Source organism: Teleopsis dalmanni, chromosome 2, assembly GCF_002237135.1.
Source record: "Teleopsis dalmanni isolate 2A chromosome 2, ASM223713v2, whole genome shotgun sequence".
Lineage (NCBI taxonomy): Eukaryota > Metazoa > Arthropoda > Insecta > Diptera > Diopsidae > Teleopsis > Teleopsis dalmanni.
This window is the reverse complement of record NC_051847.1, coordinates 18,642,215-18,662,706: the sequence shown is the minus strand read 5'-3', so window position 1 is coordinate 18,662,706 and position 20,492 is coordinate 18,642,215. Positions and strand designations below refer to the sequence as shown.

The window sequence follows — 20,492 nt, the reverse complement described above, 5'->3', positions numbered from 1 at the left end:
ATTTTCAATCTACATGCTTAGTCATCAAAATGTCGAAGTACTATTCAATTCCCTTCTTACATAGTTATACTACAAATCACTTTGCTACTATTTACTTTTTAACTCATTTTTCACAATGGACTTACATTTAAAGGCTCAAGGAACGTGCTGCTACCAATATATTAAAAATTTTTAAATTATTTCTGGAAGTGAAATCTAGATATAAAACATTATTTTTAATTTATGTGTGTGGACGTTATATGACATATTCAACTAATTTCATTCAATCAATATCTAAGAGATTAAATTATTGACAGACAGTGATGTGAACATCGCAAATATTATGACTCGCTAGCTAATTAATAATAATATATATGGTATCTATGGTCTCCGTTATCCTCAACATATCTAGGAGAGTTGTTTAAAATGTCTAATAAGGTTTTTAGGTCAAATTTATATTTTTTTATAGTAGATATTTAAATAAATCTGAACCAACAGTTCTGATAATTGTTTGAAGTTGGCCCGAAGTATATGATACAAATTTTAATTTCCTTATAAGAATTTGAAACTGAATCATGAACACATATAATCACTATATGCAAATCTCTATCAACCGATGAAATGTTTATAATAAGTAAATTATCTCAATAGATATTTAAGTACTTAATTTATGTGGAATGTTTCAACAAAGTAATTTTTTTTTTAAAGAACCTTTTATGTATAGAATCTTTATGATAGAATTTCTTATCAGTATAAAATATATTTATATACAAAATAGTTTGTGAAAATATATCTAATAGATAAAAATTGGTTTTTAAAAATTTATGGGGTAGATATACAGGTTTGCAAAATGAGAGAGTGTTGACCTGCAATCACTCGTCAATATCGACAACTTGAACTTCTTTCTTTTCGTCGAAGTTTTCAAAAAAATAAATCAAAAAATCTTCTTAAATACTGATGGGTAATATATAACAAACACTGGTAAGAATATTAAGATCTGCAAAATATACATAATATTTAAAAATAATAAAAATTATTATTCATATATTCATTATTGATCTGAGTAATTGCTCAATTGGTAGAATAAGACGACTACAACATAGGAGTACGATGCGGGGTTCAATTAGCACTTACATTGTACCTTTACTAAACACAATTTCACATCTGACATCTCCCTTACTACACATTCCATGCTGTCTTTGTCTTGCAATCCTGTCATGTTTTCTGCTCTTTAGGTCCCTGCGGATTACAACAACAATTACGAGATATAATCAACTAATATTGTACATTTTAAAGAGCATAAAAATTTTATTCTTAAAATTATGTAAGTCTCACTGACATGAAAACGACTAAAACGATTCGAGACGTTGATCTGTTTAAGAGGATCCTGAACTTATCCTGATCTGTTCAATTTGTTTTTAAACTTTTTGTAAGTGAAAAAAATTTCTTGCTTTCTTTCTTACTTTCTAAATTTTGAAGATTAAAAGCGTATAAATGATTTGTGACATATATTCGATTTCTAAAAACCTAGTTCAAAATTGTTTTCCGAACTTTTATATATTATCAAAACTAAAGACTAACAAATTAATGAATCTTTTCTGAACAGGAACTTTAAAAATTGGAAATTCGAAAACAAATGCAGGACTCAAAGCTATCTTAATTCATGTTGTAAATCTCTACTTATCCTTCCAATACGCTTTTTGGCTAAAATCTATTTACATAAACTCAATTTGCAAATCAAATGGATAATCTTTTGCATTCAATCCTTGTCTAAACAATTGTGTATGCTGCCAAGCAACATCACCTTTACCGCCTGATAGTTTAGCTTTAATTTGAAATTCCGTAGCACCCTCAATATTCGTCTCACCATCGCCGGTGGTGACTAATACTTCAATTTGGCCTTCTCCAAAAGTTTTCCTCTCGAAAATTAAATTATAATTCTTCACTTTTAAATTTTCCGTTGTAAACTTAAATTTCCACACAATTTCTGCATAATCACTATCCTCTGTAAAAGAAAGAATAATTGTAAACGGACTGTTTGGTAAAGAAGTTCCAATTCTAGCTAAACTAACCTTGTCTAGCTAAGTAAACCATTTTCCAATCTCTTTCCACCTTACGTAAAATATTTTCAGATGAAAACTGTGCACTTTGCCAAGTCTTATATGTTGTTAACACGTTTATATTCGAACCATCTAAGCATTGTTAAAGTATAAAGTAGTATATGGTATATAAGTATTATAAAAATAATGCAAAATAATTGTTTCATTTAATTTGTGTATTTATTTACCTTTTATGTAACGTTCATACAGATCAGTTGAGCAACAATAACGCACATTGAATTGCTTTTTTTCTATTTCGGTGTTGTTTGGTGTGAAAATAAAAATCTATTTCGAAACAAACGATAAGTCACACTCAAATATTGACTATTACAATCATATAAGGCTTACGTCATTAAATGTATGTTCCCCACGCGATTGCCGCCATGATAAGCTACCCGAACTGCGACCTTTTAGTTCGTTCTCGGTTGGTGCTCTAAAATTAAAAACGATTAAAAATTAAAAAATGTATTACTTTCATTAATTTACAAAAGTTATTTCTAACCTTTCGACTGTTAGCTCAATTAATTCCAACATACTCCTCTGACTCAAGTATTTCTTTCTCTCCTCGCTAAGGTTAGCTTGACGCTTCTTTCTTAAAGCTATTAAGGATTCAATAAGCTCGTTTTCTGCACACAACCTGCGCGTTTTCAAAATCTGTTTATGATTATTTGTATAACGCCAAGTAACATCTTGTGCATCATCACAGGAATAAGCAAAAACATAATCAATATTACGTTTCCAACCATGTTGATACATAAGTGGCGAATCAACAACATTATCCGACGGATCCACGTGCAACCAACGTAATTGACTTTCAGAATAAACCTGAAAATATGATTTAAATAACTTGTGACTAACTTGACTTATACAAGAACACACCTCCGTCCAGACATGATCGAAAAAGGAATGTACAATGCGTGCATCATAGTCCAAGCAACGGCATAAAAACGTAAAACAGTTGGCATATTCGCCACACCGACCCTTTCGTGAAACTAGTAATTGGGATATATCATTGTAACGATAAAATTTAGTTTCCTGCCCACAGCAGATACCGACTTCAACGCGTACATCACCCTCCGTTTGAGTACGTCGTAACTTACTCTCCTCACTGCCACACACCTTGCAGGGCATATTATTAACCCATTCAAAGAACTCTGTATTGAACCAATTCACTAATTCAACTAATATGAGATCTCTTATACAAGGTTCTTTGTTGTCACTTGCGCCTTCAGCAATTTGCTCTTGTATTGAAATCAGTTTCTGACTCGCCTTTTGTGTTAGATCATCGATAGGTATAATTTCACGTCCAGCATTTAGCAAATTCTCATCTTCATATTGCATAACGGCATCTGAATAGAATTCAAGTGACTGCAGAAATTTATTGGTAGTGCGCTAAAGAGAAAGAATTAAAACTGGAATAAATAAAAAATAATTAAATTATAATAGAGCTGATCTTACCAACATTAGAGGAAATGTGGTTCTTTGCCGGTAAGGCACAGATGGTCGTATAAAATTAACTACTGGTGGTGCATTCATATTGGAGCTCGTAGCGGTTGATTTCAGTGAAACTTCAAAATCAACTATAACAAAAAAATAAATAAAACATTAATACAATAAATTTATTTTTTGCTACACACTTACTATTGGGCACAGTCCCTCCCTTCAACCAAGCATCCCTGCGCTGCTGCAAAATATTTTTATACTCCGAGATCTGTTGAAGTGGTATTTCGAGCGGTAGAGTATATTCGGTATTATTACGTTTTTGAAATCCAATTGCAAACAGTAATTGTGCACTGCCGACAAGTGAAAGTAGCTTCTCTTTAATTGTTTTATTTTCAAGGCGAATGGTTCGATATTTCTGATTTTGTGGCTCTTTTAAAACGTTTTCCAGTAAAACTAATAAAATTCGCACTGCTTCTAAGTATGCATCTTTGGAATTTTTTAATACTTGTGGATCTGCTGTCGTCGATGTCGACGGTTCTATTAATTGCACAGAGTGCAAGTTAACTCGAGACATTATAGGCCGTTGAACGGTTCGGTGGAAGCCGGGGTGAGGTAATAAATTATTTTATAATTTTAATCTCGTGTGCAGCTGTGTTTGTTCTTTTTTTTCACTAATACAAGGTATACGTTATAATTTTGTTATAGTATTTTTTAATTGCATCAGACCTTCTATTTTGTAGTTTTTTTTTTTGTATTTAATTATTTCAGTTGCATAATTTTGTATTTATTAATTTATATAAATGTTAATTACTTTAATTAATGAATTTATTTATTTATTTCCTTTTTATCTAACACGTGTCAAATTCTAAGTTCCAGACGAGTCCACAAAAAAATATATTTTTTACAAATAAAATGCGTAAAACAAAGAAACAGAGAATGGTAAAGGGTGATTTAGATAAAACGATTGATTGCCGAAAACCCAGTACGTCAGCTGTTTTTTGTTTTGCTATCTTCACTTATTATTCATTCAGAATCTGTGTACGAATATCTCGCTGCTGAATGTGTGTTCAAAGAAAAACGAGCAAAATGTTCGTTTAATATTTGAATGGCGAAAGATGTGACATTAGGTCTGCTCCACGAGCTACTCGTGGAAAAACCCAAGTAAAGTACAAACTAAGAGCGTAACACAAATAGAGTGCCAAATTTCGCTATTTACACAGATTTACATGGAACACCTTTATGTAAAATCTAGTGAGCACACCAGTGCCTCGTAAATAAACAATACAAAACTTTTAATTCAAGCCAAAATAGCTGATTAACACATCAACACAAATTTTACTTGAAAAAAAATGTACGAGTAAAGTCTGTGTATCATATTTAAATTTCGACAGGGATGTTATGCTCTCTGAGATACTCTCATTTACTCGTAAATTTGCTGGTGGAAGCACTTGTGTATACACAGTGTTACTCAAAGTTACTATGAGTAGCTCGTGGAATATACCTATTATTGAAGAATTCAGATTAAATTATAACAATTTTGGGAAAAATAAGAAACAAAACAGACAGGTGGTACAGCATGAGTTACAACAACGGCATAACGCTTAACAAAAAAATTTGGAAATTTAATAAAAAGTTATAAACTTTAAAATTGAAAATACATATTAAATTTATATGACAAATAATTTGAAGTTACATACATATATAAAATACTTTGTATATAAATGTTAGATTTATTGATTTTTAATTTACTTTCATTAGAAATACCACAATTACACAGTCTATATGTCTATAGGCGTGTTTTAGTGTAGATCTATTAAGTAATGACCAAAAGGCATGTAATACAATCATACAATACCATTTTAATACTTACATTACCTACATTTAAGATGTAATTGTTTATATAAGGATATGCTACATGTCCGCGCAAGAACCCACATATTTATCCTAATAGGCATATGTTAAATTTAGACATTTATTACAGAGCAACACTGTTTTGAACGTAACGTGGCATAGAAATCATCGCCACCGTGACTAAATTTTGATTAAAACTTCTATCTTTCTCAATTTTTTAATTATACATAACACTCAATTAGTCGGTACGTACAGTAAAAATTTAAGGCAAACCGAAATGAACAATCAACCACACCTGTGTACTTCGCTTTAGGTTAAGTTCTTACGATACGTACCGACTAACTAAGCCTATAGAAAACAAAAATTTCATATGTTATTTGACGTGACCATGACTCTCTATTTAACATGGCTCTAAGCTATTTTAATTTCTTTGATTCTTCCGGTATTCAATTTATTGTTTCATACATAACTGATTCGACAATTGTTTGTATGGAACCCCAGATAAAAAAAATACTAAACTGCTTTGGCATTTAGAGACACATATTTAAAAACTTCTCTATATATTACATGGACTGAACTCAAGAGATTTAGAGCAACTTATATGTCTGTTGTTTAAACATATATCTATTTAATATATAGTATTAATAATATATATAGTATTAATCATATTGTTGCGAAGATACAATTCGATTTAAGTTAACTAAGATAATTTTGAATTATGTCAGTTAGTTAGTAAATAAGTTTTTAAAATGTTGGGAATTTTAAGGAATAAAGTTGTGTGTTTTTCAGAATATAAATAACGGTTATAATTAATACAAGTTTAATATTATTCACTTATCAGGATCCAGTGTTATCGAACGAAGCGTTAGAATAAACGTAACATTGGTGTCAGAAGTGGGATCCTGATAAATAAAATGGTTAAGCTTGGACAGTTAACCGTAGTGCAATTAAAGCGGCAACTGGAGAAGCTGGGGCTTAGCACAGGTGGTGTTAAGACGGAGTTGCAAGTAAGGCTGCGTGAGGCTTTAGAGGCGAGCGGTATAAATGCGGAAGTGGAAGAATTCCCTGAAGAGATAATTGTAGCGGGAGAAGTTAAACAGGTGGGTAATAGTGAAATGATGGAGCTTATAATGAAGATGATGCAGCAGATGAAGGAACATGCAGAGCAGACTTCCACTGAGCTTAAGAAAAACGCAGAGCAGATTTTCTGTGAATTCAAAGATTTAAAACAAGAGTTGTGGCAACTTGTCGGGATAACAGCAGAGGCGCAAGAAAAGTTGTCGAAAAGGGTTGATGAAACAAACCAGAATATTCAAGTCTTTAATGAGGTGTACCAGTTAGAAAATCGATTGGATGATTTGTCGTCGAATCGTCATTCGTTAGCGAGTGTTCGCCGGACTGGGGAAGTAAAATTAAAACCACCGGTGTTTGGTGGAACCGCGATGTTTGAAGTTTTCCAGTTACAGTTCGAGACTACTGCTGTTGCAAATCGTTGGGGTGAAGATGAGAAAACGGCAGCGCTGATTGTGGCATTAAAGGGCTGCACGGCAGAGGTGCTACAACAGATTCCTGATACGGCACGTAGGAATTACCATGAGTTAATTGGCTTATTAAATCGTAGGTATGGCAGCAATTTTATGTCACCCCTACGCAGAGTAGAACTGAAGGCAAGAGTAGAACGGGTTGGCGAGAGTCTTCAGGAATATTCCGCGGATATCGAACGTTTATGCAATTTAGCGTATATTGGCAGTTCTAGTGACTTCATTAAAAAAAATAAAATTGATGTTTTTATTGATGGCATACGTGATCCAGAAACCAGACGGCAGGTGGTAATGTTTCCAAAGCTAACTTACGCTGAAACAGTTGGCAGTGCGTTAACGTACGAGGCTGCCGGTATAATGTGTTGCTTTACAGCAAAAGTACGGAAAATGGAAACTGGAGTGGCAGGAAGAAAGACAAGAAGGAAGGCAAAAGAAAAGACAGAAATGAAGGCAGGAAGAAAGACAAAAAAGAAGACAAGAAAGGAGGTAAAAAGAAATAGAGAAAAGAGAAGAAAAGAAAGAAGGATAAAAGAGAAAACAAGAAATAAGATAAGAGGGAGAAGAAGACTGATTCAAATAATGAATAGGGAAAAAAGAAACAGAAAAAAGAGAAGAAAAAAAAGAAGGAAAGACTATTTCGGTTTATATAGTTATGATTTTGTGTTAATCGGCTTTGGTATAGCTGAATCAGTTGAAATTAACATCTGCTTGGACGACCAAGAATCCCCATATGTTATATATGTTGAGGGTATTCCATTTGAAGTAGATTTTATGATTGCCCATGGAATTACGTTGGACTTAGGACAACGTATCCTACGGAGCGCGATGAGACAGGTTCGATTGAATCGACGATGACGAATACCGGCAAATTCAGAAGCGATTGTATGGGGAACACTAGACGCGAATAAAAGGACGAACAGATGCTGGATTGTAGAAGCCATGGAAAATGTCGGAGTCGATAATATCGTACTTGCACGAACTTTGGTGCATCCGTTCAGGAAATCAAATATGATGCGGAGACCGCAGAGGACTTGTTGGTCGCGAATAAGTTGTCTTATAAAGATATACCGTTAAACGTTGATGCCAACCTCACAGATGATAAGAACGTGACAATTGATGTAAATGTCTTGTTTCATGAGGATACCACAGATGACGTATTGGCTACGGGTAGTGAATTTAATGCTGATGTCAGAGATGTCTTGTTCGTTTCGGACATAACAAATAATGAGAATAAGATGAAAGTAGTTCATTTGGAACGGTTGGCGCGTTGTGATGAAGATATAGTGACACTTGTTCGGGACGAACAAGTTTAGGTGGAGGGCAATGTTGCGAAGATACAATTCGATTTAAGTTAACTGAGATAATTTTGAATTATGTCAGTTAGTTAGTAAATAAGTTTTTAAATGTTGGTTAATTTTAAGGAATAAAGTTGTGTGTTTTTCAGAATATAAATAACGGTTATAATTAATACAAGTTTAACATTATTCACTTATCAGGATCCAGTGTTATCGAACGAAGCGTTAGAATAAACGTAACAATATATATAGTATTAATAATATATATAGCATGCTAAAAGATTAGGTCTCCCTTTCAATCAAATTTGTCGCAACTGTGGGGAAGACGATGAGAGTGCCTCTCAATTATGTACTTGCTCAGCTCATGCATGGCTGCGACTCATTACTTTTGGAGCCCCCTTTCTTGAGGATCTTGAACAATTACAGAATCTGACACCAAATAGCATTTTTAGGCTTCGCCAAAGGTTCTGTGTGGTTTTAAATACTGAGTTTTTCCTACATATACGGTAACAGAATCAGCCAATAAGTGGATCCGCTGGGAATCGCCGGTATAACCTAACCTAAGCTATTACCCTCTTTAATGAAGGCTACAGCTTTTTTAATAGCAGCAACTTACGCTTGATATTGAAAAATAATGAAACAAATAAATTTAACAAAGAGTATACATTTATTTCACTTAGTAATTTATTATATATTTATAAAGGCAAAACGGGGCGTCGTAAATGTTTAAAGTACAAATCATTTTAGGCCATAATTTTATATCTTTCATATCATAGAATAGTCCTCTCCAACTCAGTTTTGCCATAATTATACAGAACTCCAAAAGTCTTTTATTTCTTCAAAATAGATAAATATTAAATTTATTTTGCTTAAGCTCTTAAATTATTTATTTTATAATTCTTTATTATTTAAAAACGCCTTTCACCGTACGTTTTAAAGCCTACAAAAAGATTATTCGGTTATTACAAAAATATATATAATTTTTTGAATAGAATTTATAAATGTTTAAAATCGTTTTAAAAGCAAATTTTTGATACATATAATAAGATATATATTTTTAAATAAGTTATGAAATAAGTTTTCAATTAAAAACATTAATAAACAAAATCAATACAATATTTTTGTTATCATAATAGATCAAAATAATATATAAACGTAATCATTTCGTTGAAGCGGCAAAATTTTAAATACATTTTTAGTTGCAATACGAAAAAACTTTTAAATATTGTTAAAGCACATTTCTTCATTGTAGTTCACAATTTTTTTCTGGGTTATTAGAAATCAATAGTTTGTAGTTTCGATTAATTAATTAATTAAATACAAAGCATAAACATTTATATATGGTAAGTAAATAAATATTTATATAAACCCAACTACTCAATATTATATTCTCAGAAATATGTAAATGTTGGATTGTAACGATGTGTGTTAATTAAATATTCAGCATATGCGCATATGTGAGTAGGAGTAGTTTTATGCATGGAGTTAACTTATTTGTCTGTTGAATTGGTTGGTGAGTTTAGACCAGATGAATTGTTTTCATTTAAGGCATCAGGAAAACTGGTAACAGAACCCGAGCGTGAAGTTGAAACTTTTGTCTATAAATAAATTAATATAACGAAAGGATTTGTAGATAAATAACGCAACACATATGCAGAGATCATGCAATGTGATTAAATGCTATGTTGTAGAGTATTCATTTAAACCAATGACAACTTTAGTATATTCCATCACAGTTGTTCTAATAATACTTAATGGATATATATCACTGTATACTGTATACTTAAACAATGGCATATTTCCTACCCTATTGATAAGGTAGAGTTTTAGCATAATTTTGTATTTAATTATATTCATTATTGGTTCAATGTCATTAGATTGAATTGAATACTTCTTGTTATGTGTAGGGGTTCTTAAGAATGATTGGAGGGAAGAGTAACTTTGTTCAAGCATTTATATATAATATGAAAGATAAAAGAAAAGTACAATAGTTACCGCATGAGATTGGCACAAAAAATTGTTGTGTTCATAGCTTACTTTAACATTCTCATAGGCTGACCCAACCTTCTCTTCAATGGAACGCATCGAGTCTGAGTTTTTCATTTGTGAGAATTTTGATGATATTCCACTTGTAATACTACCAAAAACAGATGCCGTCTTCTCTGACGTCGATTTCAGTACAGATTCGGTGCGCTGAAAACTACATAAAAATATATTATTAAATTTTATATCCAGTATCAGACAATTACATTAATATAAACATTTAGAAAGGAAATTGTGATATTGTATTTATTATTTAACAAGATATGGAGAAAGATATAGGAACATAAAATTTATTTTGTTTAAAAGAGTATTAGAAAATAAGTGTTTATTTAAGAAAAAATTACGAAAGCTTGTAAGAAAATTTAAGAAAAAAACATAATATACATACACTAATCAAAATTAGCCTAGACTATAGTAGAATTTTTATTATGCTCAGTATAGGAACAGAAACGGTTAACACATATCAAATCTTAGGAAGCTTAGCGTTTATCAAGCGTGAAAATATACAATTTCAGTTTGTAATAGTTTTTTATACTATATGCATTATCCTAAGTTGTTTAACCTAAGTTACGAATGTGGTTGTTCAATCTAAATTACAATAGCAAGCTTTAGTAGTCTAACTATGTGATAACACACATCATTATCGTTGTTGTAATCTTTTTAACTTACAGATCTTTTAACAGAAAATTATATAGATTAACATATAAACAGATTAGAATAAGGCTAGGTAACGGTAGAGTATGAAAAAAAAGTTTGTTTGAGATAGAAAGGGATGGGAGAGTGGGGTAGTGCTAGCCAGCCTTGATCAGAGTTAAAAATCAATAGTGCTTGAATTATAATGTATATTAGGACGAGTAGGCGAGTAGATCTGCAGTTAGGGCAATTATTGAGAATAGACATATTTTGGCAAGAAAAGTGACAAGTAAACATTTGTCACATAATTATACACTGAACTCAATTAAGCTAGGACGTATTTGGGCTACAAGAGAAGCTTCTTAATTGTATTACAAATCATTGTTTAACATAAGTTACGTTAGTATACCTTAGCAGCGTTATAATAAACTTTAGATGTTATTGTAGCCCGCTAAGATCTAAAAGCAGAAAACATGTAGGTTTCAAGACCTGCGTCCCGGTCCCACTCGTACACAAAGGGGTCACACAAATAAAGTTGTGTCGTTATCTACACTAAAATTCGATATTCGAAAAAAAAAAAACAAGTTACATGATTAATACTTCGTGATTCTGTTTGGCTGTTTATCTACCACCTTATCTATCGTCATCTTGAAATATATATTATATATATATATATAATGAGAAGATGACAGTTGTAATAGGTAATAGATGTAATAGATGTATATACTTTAAATGATTAAAATTAAGCAACTTAGTAATATAAGATAGTAAAAGGGACTAAGCGAGATAATAGGAAAACTCTTTAAATTGAATTAAATTTTTTTTTTTAATTAAAGCAGAAAAGTATGACAAAGTTTACATTATTTATAGGTAATTAGTGTGTTAAAATTTGTGAAGTGAACAATTTAAATTTAGTTTTGTTAGTACCATATTAAAGACACCAATTAAATCATTTTAACACATTTATTACTTACATGGGCGCATCATGTACAGCTTTTGTAATATTACCGACACTCTGTTCGACCGATTGAAAACTTTAAAAATTTAACACAAATATAAAATAATTAAAAAATTATTTTTCAAATTTCTACAAAAACATAAAATCAGATATTATTAAAACTAAATAAAAAAGTAAAGTAGTGGATCACACTAATATACTGAAATAATAATCCCTAAATAATGAATTGAATACATACACAGAACTTTCTTTGACATTCTTAAGTCCCTGATTCATATCATCGGTAATTTCTTTCCAAACAGTAATGCCAAGTTTGCGTTTTAAATCAGAAGCATGGCGTGTTTTCGAAGCCAGAACTGTACGTAAGGTAACAATTTCCTCTTCCACTCGTGCAAGTTCCTTAAAGATTTAAAATGAATATCATTCATGAAATGAAATGAATAATTTCACTAAATATTCACCTGACTCCATTCAGCTCTCTGTTGTTCTTGTTCTTCCACAGTTAAAGCAGCAAACTCAGCAGCAATATCTGCAGATGCTACGGATGCAGCCGGAGATGTTGGTTCTGACATTTTTGGGGCGTTATCTATGATATAAATTTAGGCAAGTTTTTAATATATCATTTCATAATCTTGAAATTGTTTAAAAAATATATATATTCTACTTTTTCTTTTTATTAACAAATTATTTCTTTTTTTATGAATTTAATATGTCATGAAATATATGTAAAACAGTAAGCCTAGCTTTTTAAATTACATGCAAAATGAGGATATAAATACCTCCGTGAAATACAATTTCCTCGAATACTTTATCATTAGCTAAAAATTTAAATTGGCATTTAAGTGTTTGTTCAATTGAATTTGGAAAAATTGTATGCATTATTAATAGCATCTTTTATTATTATTATAATAATACTTACATACTTTACCAGGAAATGATAGGTAAGCAAGGAAGAGAAAATATATATGGAAAATTATGAATTGCTTAAGCTATTTATGTTTATATATAATATACAGTACTATTGATGAGCTAATAAATTTCTTATTGCATATTTTTATTTATTTAAAATATGTCTTTTTCAGAGAAATCTATACATTTTATCATATCCTCACTTACATCACTATTTATATTTATTTTCTTCTACAAATTATAAAAAATATTACTTGAAATGATGTTATATGAAAATACTATATAATTACAGCTTTATTCCGAATACCTACAGTGTAAAAAATTAATATAATTTACATTGTAAAGCAACTATTTAGAGCACAAATGTGTTATCAAATGGCATATATTTAAATATAAAATTGCGACAAATACATTTACAAATAGAAAAAATTCATGTACAGATATTACTGTATAAATTTTTAGCTTTTATGACAACTTTATCTACATTTCAACCGATCACATTATCCGTTTGCAGTAAAGTATAATATAGGACATACTTAAATCATCTTAGACGAGTGATTCTAGAAGGTTCACTGGACTATCTCAAGAATCTTGCATATAAAAGTTACATATTTAGAATTATCACAATATTAATTTCGACAAATGTTTGAATTAGTTGGGTTGTTAGAATACCACAATTGGTTCCAGGTCAGAGGTGACAAAACCCGATTACAGCTTCTGTCACAAAGTACACTTCTCCAAAGACGCTTAATCGGTGCACTGTAATAAAAACAAACTAATGAAAAGTGACATGCTATCGTACGATCTATGTAATCCCTTTATTTTCTGTTAAGCCATTTGCGGTCTTTGACGTATTCACTCAATTTATGTCTGTTGGTTGATACTAGTCACTTTAAAAAATTCTCGTAAAATATAATGTTTTGGGTGTTTTTCTCCGGTCTTACTACACTTCAGGGTAATACATTTCATAAGGTTGTAATGAAAACCAAAACAAATCCGTTCTGATAGCTCAATTTGTATGGCAGTCATGTAGTCAAGTAGTCAACTGACTTGACTACAATATCAGCTGATTTAAATGTTCACTTATAATTTTATCAAGAAAGAATAAAGAAAGTGCGTTCACACTTATGTGAGTGATATTCACTATTTCGCTAACAAAGTCACACGATTTTGTTGTCATAATTCAGCACTGTTATTATGTTATTTAGTTATCGGATTGTGAATACGCTTTGATTTCAATAATTATATCTATTATATCATTATATTACTATTACTATTATTATATCTATTATATCTTATTGTAACTTTAAAATTCCTCCAGTTATCTTTTAGAATTATTTGACGTTATTGCTTTCCCTTGAATTTATGTTTAACTTCATTAAATATTAAACTGTATTAAATTATAGTTTACTTCACTTTACCTTTACTAGAACTGTTTGTGCAGGAACCAATATTCAAAAATTTTTTATAATTATCACTACTCGAAATTTTGGCTAAATAGGGCTTTGAGAAATCAATGAAAGTGACTTTGACTTCACGCATTGTTCGTTTTGTAAAGAATTTTAGACGAAATCGTTTTGCTATCGACGATGAAGGAGTTTGGTTAGCCAATTTGGTTGCAATAAATTCGGTTTCCACAGTTTGTAACTCAAGTGTGTTCGTATAGTCGGAATCGACATCATAAAATATTTGATCTAGTGTCAGATTTCTCAAATACAATTCAATCTCATCACTCCAATCATCATAACAATTAGTAATAACTGTTCCAGCTACACTTTGATCTTGCTCCGTTATCTCATCGAGTGATGGTGTAGTTATGCTATCCAATTTTGGTAAGTACGGATCTTCAATGAACTCTAAGCTGACTGGTTCGGATTCAGTCATGCTGAGTTACAGTTATTTTAGTTATTATTTTTTACTCAGTAATATTAACATTAATTGTTGTATACAACGTAGAGCAGTAAATCAGTAAATCAGTAAATTAGTAAGTATTGTATAAAATAAATGAAAGATAACTTTCTAATTTGGCTTCGTTGGCTTCGAGTGTATTGAGTATCGCAGGTAATTTATCACATGTTTTTACAAAGGTACCAGGAACACTTTTTGTAAAACTTTACATAAAACTAAATTATATTTTGTTTAATTTCTTGAACTTCATTCATATTAATTCATTTATGTAGTTGCAAAGCAGCAAGTAAAGTTGCTCTCTTTTTGCCAATACCAACCGAGTTTAAAGCAAAAGTCTTACTAAACACAACAGTTGGCTTCAAATGAAGTCTGCAACAAGTAAACAAGATTCGTGTCAGATATTTGCTTCGCTTTCATAGCGTGGCCATAACAACAGATAGGCCTCCAGTAGACTTAGTTGTACTCTCCGAACTCTCGTAAGTTTCACAACTCACTACACAATGTTAATGAGGAAATAAGAGATTAGCTTTTTGGCTTAAACAGTGCTGACAATTGTATTAGCAATGCAGTAGCGGAGTTTAGATACTTTAATAATGGCGTGAGATTCATAATTATTTTAATTAAATTTTTAATTTTTATTATTATAATTTTTTTTATATTGTAGATAAAAAAATTTTACAGTACAAAATTTTATTTGAAAATATTAAATATTATCAATAGTTTTTTACTATATAGTTATAGTTTTTATGAAAAGTCAACTTCATTAAAAACTACTTCAATATTCTTCAATTCTCTTTTGAGTTCGTTTGGTTTATAATTTCTTATTTTTTATTTTTATTTTTATCATCTGTTTCGTATCGTAAATAGTTTGATGAGATTTCCTATTTTCATGAGATACTTTCATATCTAAAACGTGGCTCAGAGCTCAATACAAAGAGAACAAATTTTTTTTGTTAAAATGGGAAATACAATGGAAAGGCACGTATAGAAAATTGACTTAAAAAGGTGAACGTCCAATATCAAAAAACTATTGCTTTATTATCTATCTCATATTTTTTTATCTTTTTTCCTAAATTAAAACTATCTTTTTCAACAAAAAAATATACAAAAAAAAATGTAAACAAAAAAACAATGAAATATTCGGTCAATAAAGCAGAACTGCGATAAGTTAGCAAAAGATTTTTATTATTATTTAACATATAAGATTGTTCGGAAAGTAATTTTGTATTTTTTTATGTAAATGTAAAACGATTTTCTTATAGGCAATAAATATTTTAATGTATTATATATTGTCAATTCTGATCCAATACCAATACCATGTTTTTGCCCTCTTAATAATTTTCTAGTGAACTTAGTAAATAATAATTAGGTGTCAATGCTGAAGAATATAGTGTATGTGGCAGTATATCACATGCAAGCTGTAAAAGCTTTTAGCGAGTTATCAAACTTTAATCGGATCTCTCGATATCTAGGTGAACAATTTAAACTTTTCTATTGAATAAATTCTGCCCTTTTCCGTTACATTAATCATTCAATTTGTCCAGCTGATGACAGTTCTGTGAAAAAGCTAAAGATAGAATGGCCTTTCCGGTGTGCTCTGCTCCTGACTAGAACTGGGTAACTACACAAGTGTTTTACTATTTATTTTTTGCACACAACTTCTATAATATGTTCAATCATACAACTCACAACCACAGATATGTCCTCTCTTGGTAAGCCATGATTTTTTTTTATCATTACTGCTATTTTAACGTAGATATCAAAAAAATGCCTTCGTTTGACCAGAACTAAATGCTCTGGTGCAAGTATTCGATAACTTTCTTCTAAGCCTCTGGAAGATTAGTACTTCGTTTAATTAATTCATAGGTCCTGTAATTTTCCTCAATAGAGTTATACTCCGGAGCCCCTATTACTTTACACTGAAATTTGGTGATAACCTTTTATCTTAATACCACCGAATTCATTTATTTGACAGCCGTCTCGCTAGTCACATAAATACATATATATTACTCTCTATATTTTATAAACTTTATTTAATAATCTAATAAAAAAAATTAATTTTCTATTATTTCTATTATATATTATTCTAAAGTCTTCTATATACCTTAAGTGATATTGTACGTTTCAAAGGTTCAAAGGTTTTAAATTAATATTTATAAGTTTTCTTTTTCACGTTTACGGTAGTTTTTTATTATTCTTATAAATGTTGTGATATTTATCATATCACCACCAGAGATGCGGGGAGTTTGATGTGTTATGTAGTTATAACGTAATCAGTCTGCCACTATTGGGTATCATTCTACATAATCATATGTATTTCTAACTATATAGTACTACGCATGTTAATTTGTGTACATAGACTGAAAAATTCTTTTACCTACTTCATCATTAACATATCTTATTTTCTTTCAAATATACCAAAAACCGCATCTGACTATGTTCAACCGGGCACAAAATTATATTTAACAATCAATTGCTAATTGCACCTACCGGTAATTAGCTTTATTTACATATTTTATTTTATTAATAATAATATATTTTCCTGCTCTAACTAGAAAGGTTAGCAGTTAATATATTTTTGAATGGGCTAAGGGGTCCATTTCTGATTTTCAGAAATTGATATACTGAATCAACTCTTTACTTTCAACCATAGACATTTACTAGTATGTCAAGAGTTTTTGGTAACGATGGGATATATATACATATATTCTTCACAAGTACAGTCAAACTTCCATAACTCGAAGTACCATTTTGGAAGAGAAGGGTCGACTTATGTAGACTTTAAGTTAAAAAACTTTTTTGTAATTGTATGTAATTTCCTCTGTAACCTCTTGCACTCTATTTAGTTTGAGTTATAGAAAATTCGAGTTCTAGAAGTTTGAGTTATGTAAGTTTGACTGTATTTTACAATAAATCAATTTAACAATACACGCCAATTGCTGATATTGACGAACGGTTCAAGAGCATAAATTCAGCTTTTTTTTTAACCCTTATTTCTTTTTCTCTCAAACTTATTAAAATAGAATATTAGTTATTGTTGAAAAAAGTTATGAAATGTTAGTAAATACTTAAAAATATGTATTAAGTGAAAGTACACAATATTTATTTTTTATAGATCTATTAAAATACGCTAAAACCCATATATGATTGAGACATCACTAAATCTCAGTCATTTACTAACCCATATTCAAATTATTGGAAATAATTGATTTGTTGCTCTATTTCAAATTTATTAATAGATACATAAAGGCAAATTGATAAAACTGTTGACGTTTAAACAAATTCACAGAAACGAAATAATTGAATTTTTGTACAATCACATACATACATAGGAGGAGAGGTATGAAATGAAAGCCTCAACTCTACTATACGTTCTATTTGGTAGAAATTAAACAAATTTGAAATAAATACAAGTATTATCGAATATAATTGTAATTTATCAGTGCGTACAATTACATAGTAAAATTATAATAAGAACTATATACGCCCAATGAAAAGTTTTATAAAATGTAGGGTATAATATTTGTAATTTATTTTACTTCTTATTGCAGTCAAATGTATATCAGAAATTGATAAAATAAAGCTTTACGGCATGTAAATATATATTTAGATTATTTAGCAATACTCTGAAGACATATTCAGTGAAGCATAGAAGTAGTCCCTTTTAAAGTTCTTATGTGCACTGAAGAATAGAAACAGCTGATTACAAATGAACTCTGAACAAATGACTTTAGAGTGGTTAAAGTAATCTTAAATACTGAGATATTATTTGAAGTGTTTTTTCATGAAAAATAAAAAAAAAAACAATGGCAGTAGCAAAAAATGCTTATATTAATTACAAAAGATTGTTGCAAAATGTCTCAAATGTTTTAATTTGGAACATATCTTTTATTGTATAATAGTTAATTTTTATCAAAGCTAGCAAAATAAGAGAACATTGCATAATACTGTAGATACCATAGGCAAGAAATATGGCTCCCTTAGGCTCTATTGAATGGGACGATTGCATTGCAAATGAAAAAAAAACAATTTTTAGAGTACACCAGCTAACTTAACCGACTTTTGTTAAAGTTGCTCCAATTTTTTTTTTTTTGCAGTAGGTGGAAGCATCGAAAGCCACCGTGTGAGACATGAACCTAAAGTTGCTCCTATTTTGTGTCGGGATACTATTACGCTATTTAAATAAAAGAGACAGAAACGAAGAAGCGGGAATCTTCAAGCCGTTTGGGGACTATCGAGCAGTAATAGAATAGATAAGTGATTTTTTTTCTCTTTCTCCTAACACCTATAGTTGTATCTATAGTTGTTTGAACTTGACAGCAATTTCAGTGTTTTATTAAATTAGTTTAGTAAATGATATTGAGAATTCGGAACAGTCTTATCTATGTTAATTAACAGTCTACAGTTAATTATCTATGTTGAAGCCAAAAAAAAAGTAAACTGTGGATATTTATCAACAGGTCTTTTCATATACTGCAATTTTAAATCACAGTACGGATTGCAATCAAACCACATGAGAATTCTAAAATACAAGCTATATGATTAATATACGCTCGTGATCTATATAAGCGTTAGATCATGAGTATATCAAAAAAAATTAATAAAATTAAATTCTAATAAACTACTAAGTAAAATATAAATAACTTTAGAATTTCTACTTTTATCGTTTCCGTCACAAAATTTTTTTTGAAAAATATAGTTCCAAAAATGAGGATAACTGCTCACTTACAAAATCCTTCTAAGGACTTGATGGGTACATTCCATTATTTTCCTAAAATCCTGTACTCAACAACCACTTGTGAAATTTTTTCAACGCATTTTCTTTTGTTTATTGTGAAATATTCAAATGTGTTTCATTTTCTATATATAAGCGTTAATCAATTTTAAAGAGTATTTAAAATGTGAGAATATAATAAACAAATATTTAACTTAGAAAATTTTGAAGAAAGAAAAACAAAAAGCTCTGCTAAGTGCGGAAAGAGGGGCCGTGTGAACACTGGACATGTTGACGCCTTTTCAATGCGCAAACTGAAATAATGAATAATTGAAAATTGCCACGTAGTAATATTTAGTTCATAATTATAATTTCAAATATATTTAAGACCTAATATAAATCAATAATTTGACTTTTAATTGTAACAATAATAACAATAAATACTTTGTGTATGTATGTGCAACAAGATATTTATCTAGCATAAACTTCCCATGCGGCTAGATTGTTTTGTGAGTCATGTTTTATTTTTTTTTAGTACACAAAGCAAAAGTAAACATATTATTTATACAATAATAATATTATAATAAAAATGATATTTTCCACATATAACGGAATACGTCTAGACAGTTGATAATTTAGCCATTTTATCCAATAAGAATTTAAGCTCATGACATTGTATACGTGCTTAACACGAACTTATATTTTAATTATATTGTATATGGTTAACACTTACGATGTTCTTCCATTTATAGAATACTATTTTAAAAACTGTTCAAATAATCAACACGTTAAAACACACTCAATAATTTAATTAAATTTACTTCCACTAAATAAGCAGCAATTGCAGCGACTTTTTGTTGCTATTCACGATATTTTATTGAAATGCCGTTTCGACATTCATTCTTCCTCTATTACAAATCACACTTTTTACGAACACAGCACATTCTTGTTCGAAAATTCGAAATTAAATTTAATTAGGTAAAACTAAATGATTTCAATTAATATAAATTATATATTGTTTTTTTTTAATAATAATTTATTAATAAATTTTTACTATACAATATAATAATATATATAATATATATATATATAATATAATAAAACTTTAAGCATAAGGTT

General features: G+C 30.0%; 2 protein-coding genes across 11 annotated transcripts; both read right to left on the bottom strand.

Moving 5' to 3' along the window:
* Positions 1–644: 644 nt before the first annotated feature.
* Positions 645–4,201, bottom strand: LOC119680328 (peptide-N(4)-(N-acetyl-beta-glucosaminyl)asparagine amidase-like). Its single transcript, XM_038093093.1, has 8 exons — positions 3,720–4,201; positions 3,537–3,658; positions 2,958–3,470; positions 2,581–2,903; positions 2,427–2,511; positions 2,267–2,363; positions 2,052–2,171; positions 645–1,984 (listed from the first exon to the last, which is right to left on the bottom strand). The coding sequence occupies exons 1-8, from the start codon at positions 4,093–4,095 to the stop codon at positions 1,695–1,697; spliced, it is 1,926 nt and encodes a 641-aa protein (XP_037949021.1). The 5' UTR covers positions 4,096–4,201; the 3' UTR covers positions 645–1,694.
* Positions 4,202–8,870: 4,669 nt separating this feature from the next.
* Positions 8,871–20,268, bottom strand: LOC119677306 (tumor protein D52-like). 10 transcript variants are annotated; one of them, XM_038088582.1, is made up of 7 exons: positions 20,107–20,267; positions 13,284–13,286; positions 12,304–12,428; positions 12,081–12,241; positions 11,859–11,918; positions 10,204–10,408; positions 8,871–9,148 (listed from the first exon to the last, which is right to left on the bottom strand). In XM_038088582.1, exons 1-7 carry the CDS (start codon positions 20,117–20,119, stop codon positions 9,113–9,115), a joined length of 603 nt encoding a protein of 200 aa, XP_037944510.1. In that variant the 5' UTR covers positions 20,120–20,267; the 3' UTR covers positions 8,871–9,112. The 10 variants fall into 10 exon arrangements, with proteins under 10 accessions (XP_037944510.1, XP_037944512.1, XP_037944513.1 ...); XM_038088584.1 differs by having other exon boundaries at positions 10,246–10,408; positions 20,107–20,266; XM_038088577.1 differs by lacking the exon at positions 8,871–9,148 and adding an exon at positions 9,439–9,806 and having other exon boundaries at positions 20,107–20,266.
* Between the last annotated feature and the right edge of the window lie 224 nt (positions 20,269–20,492).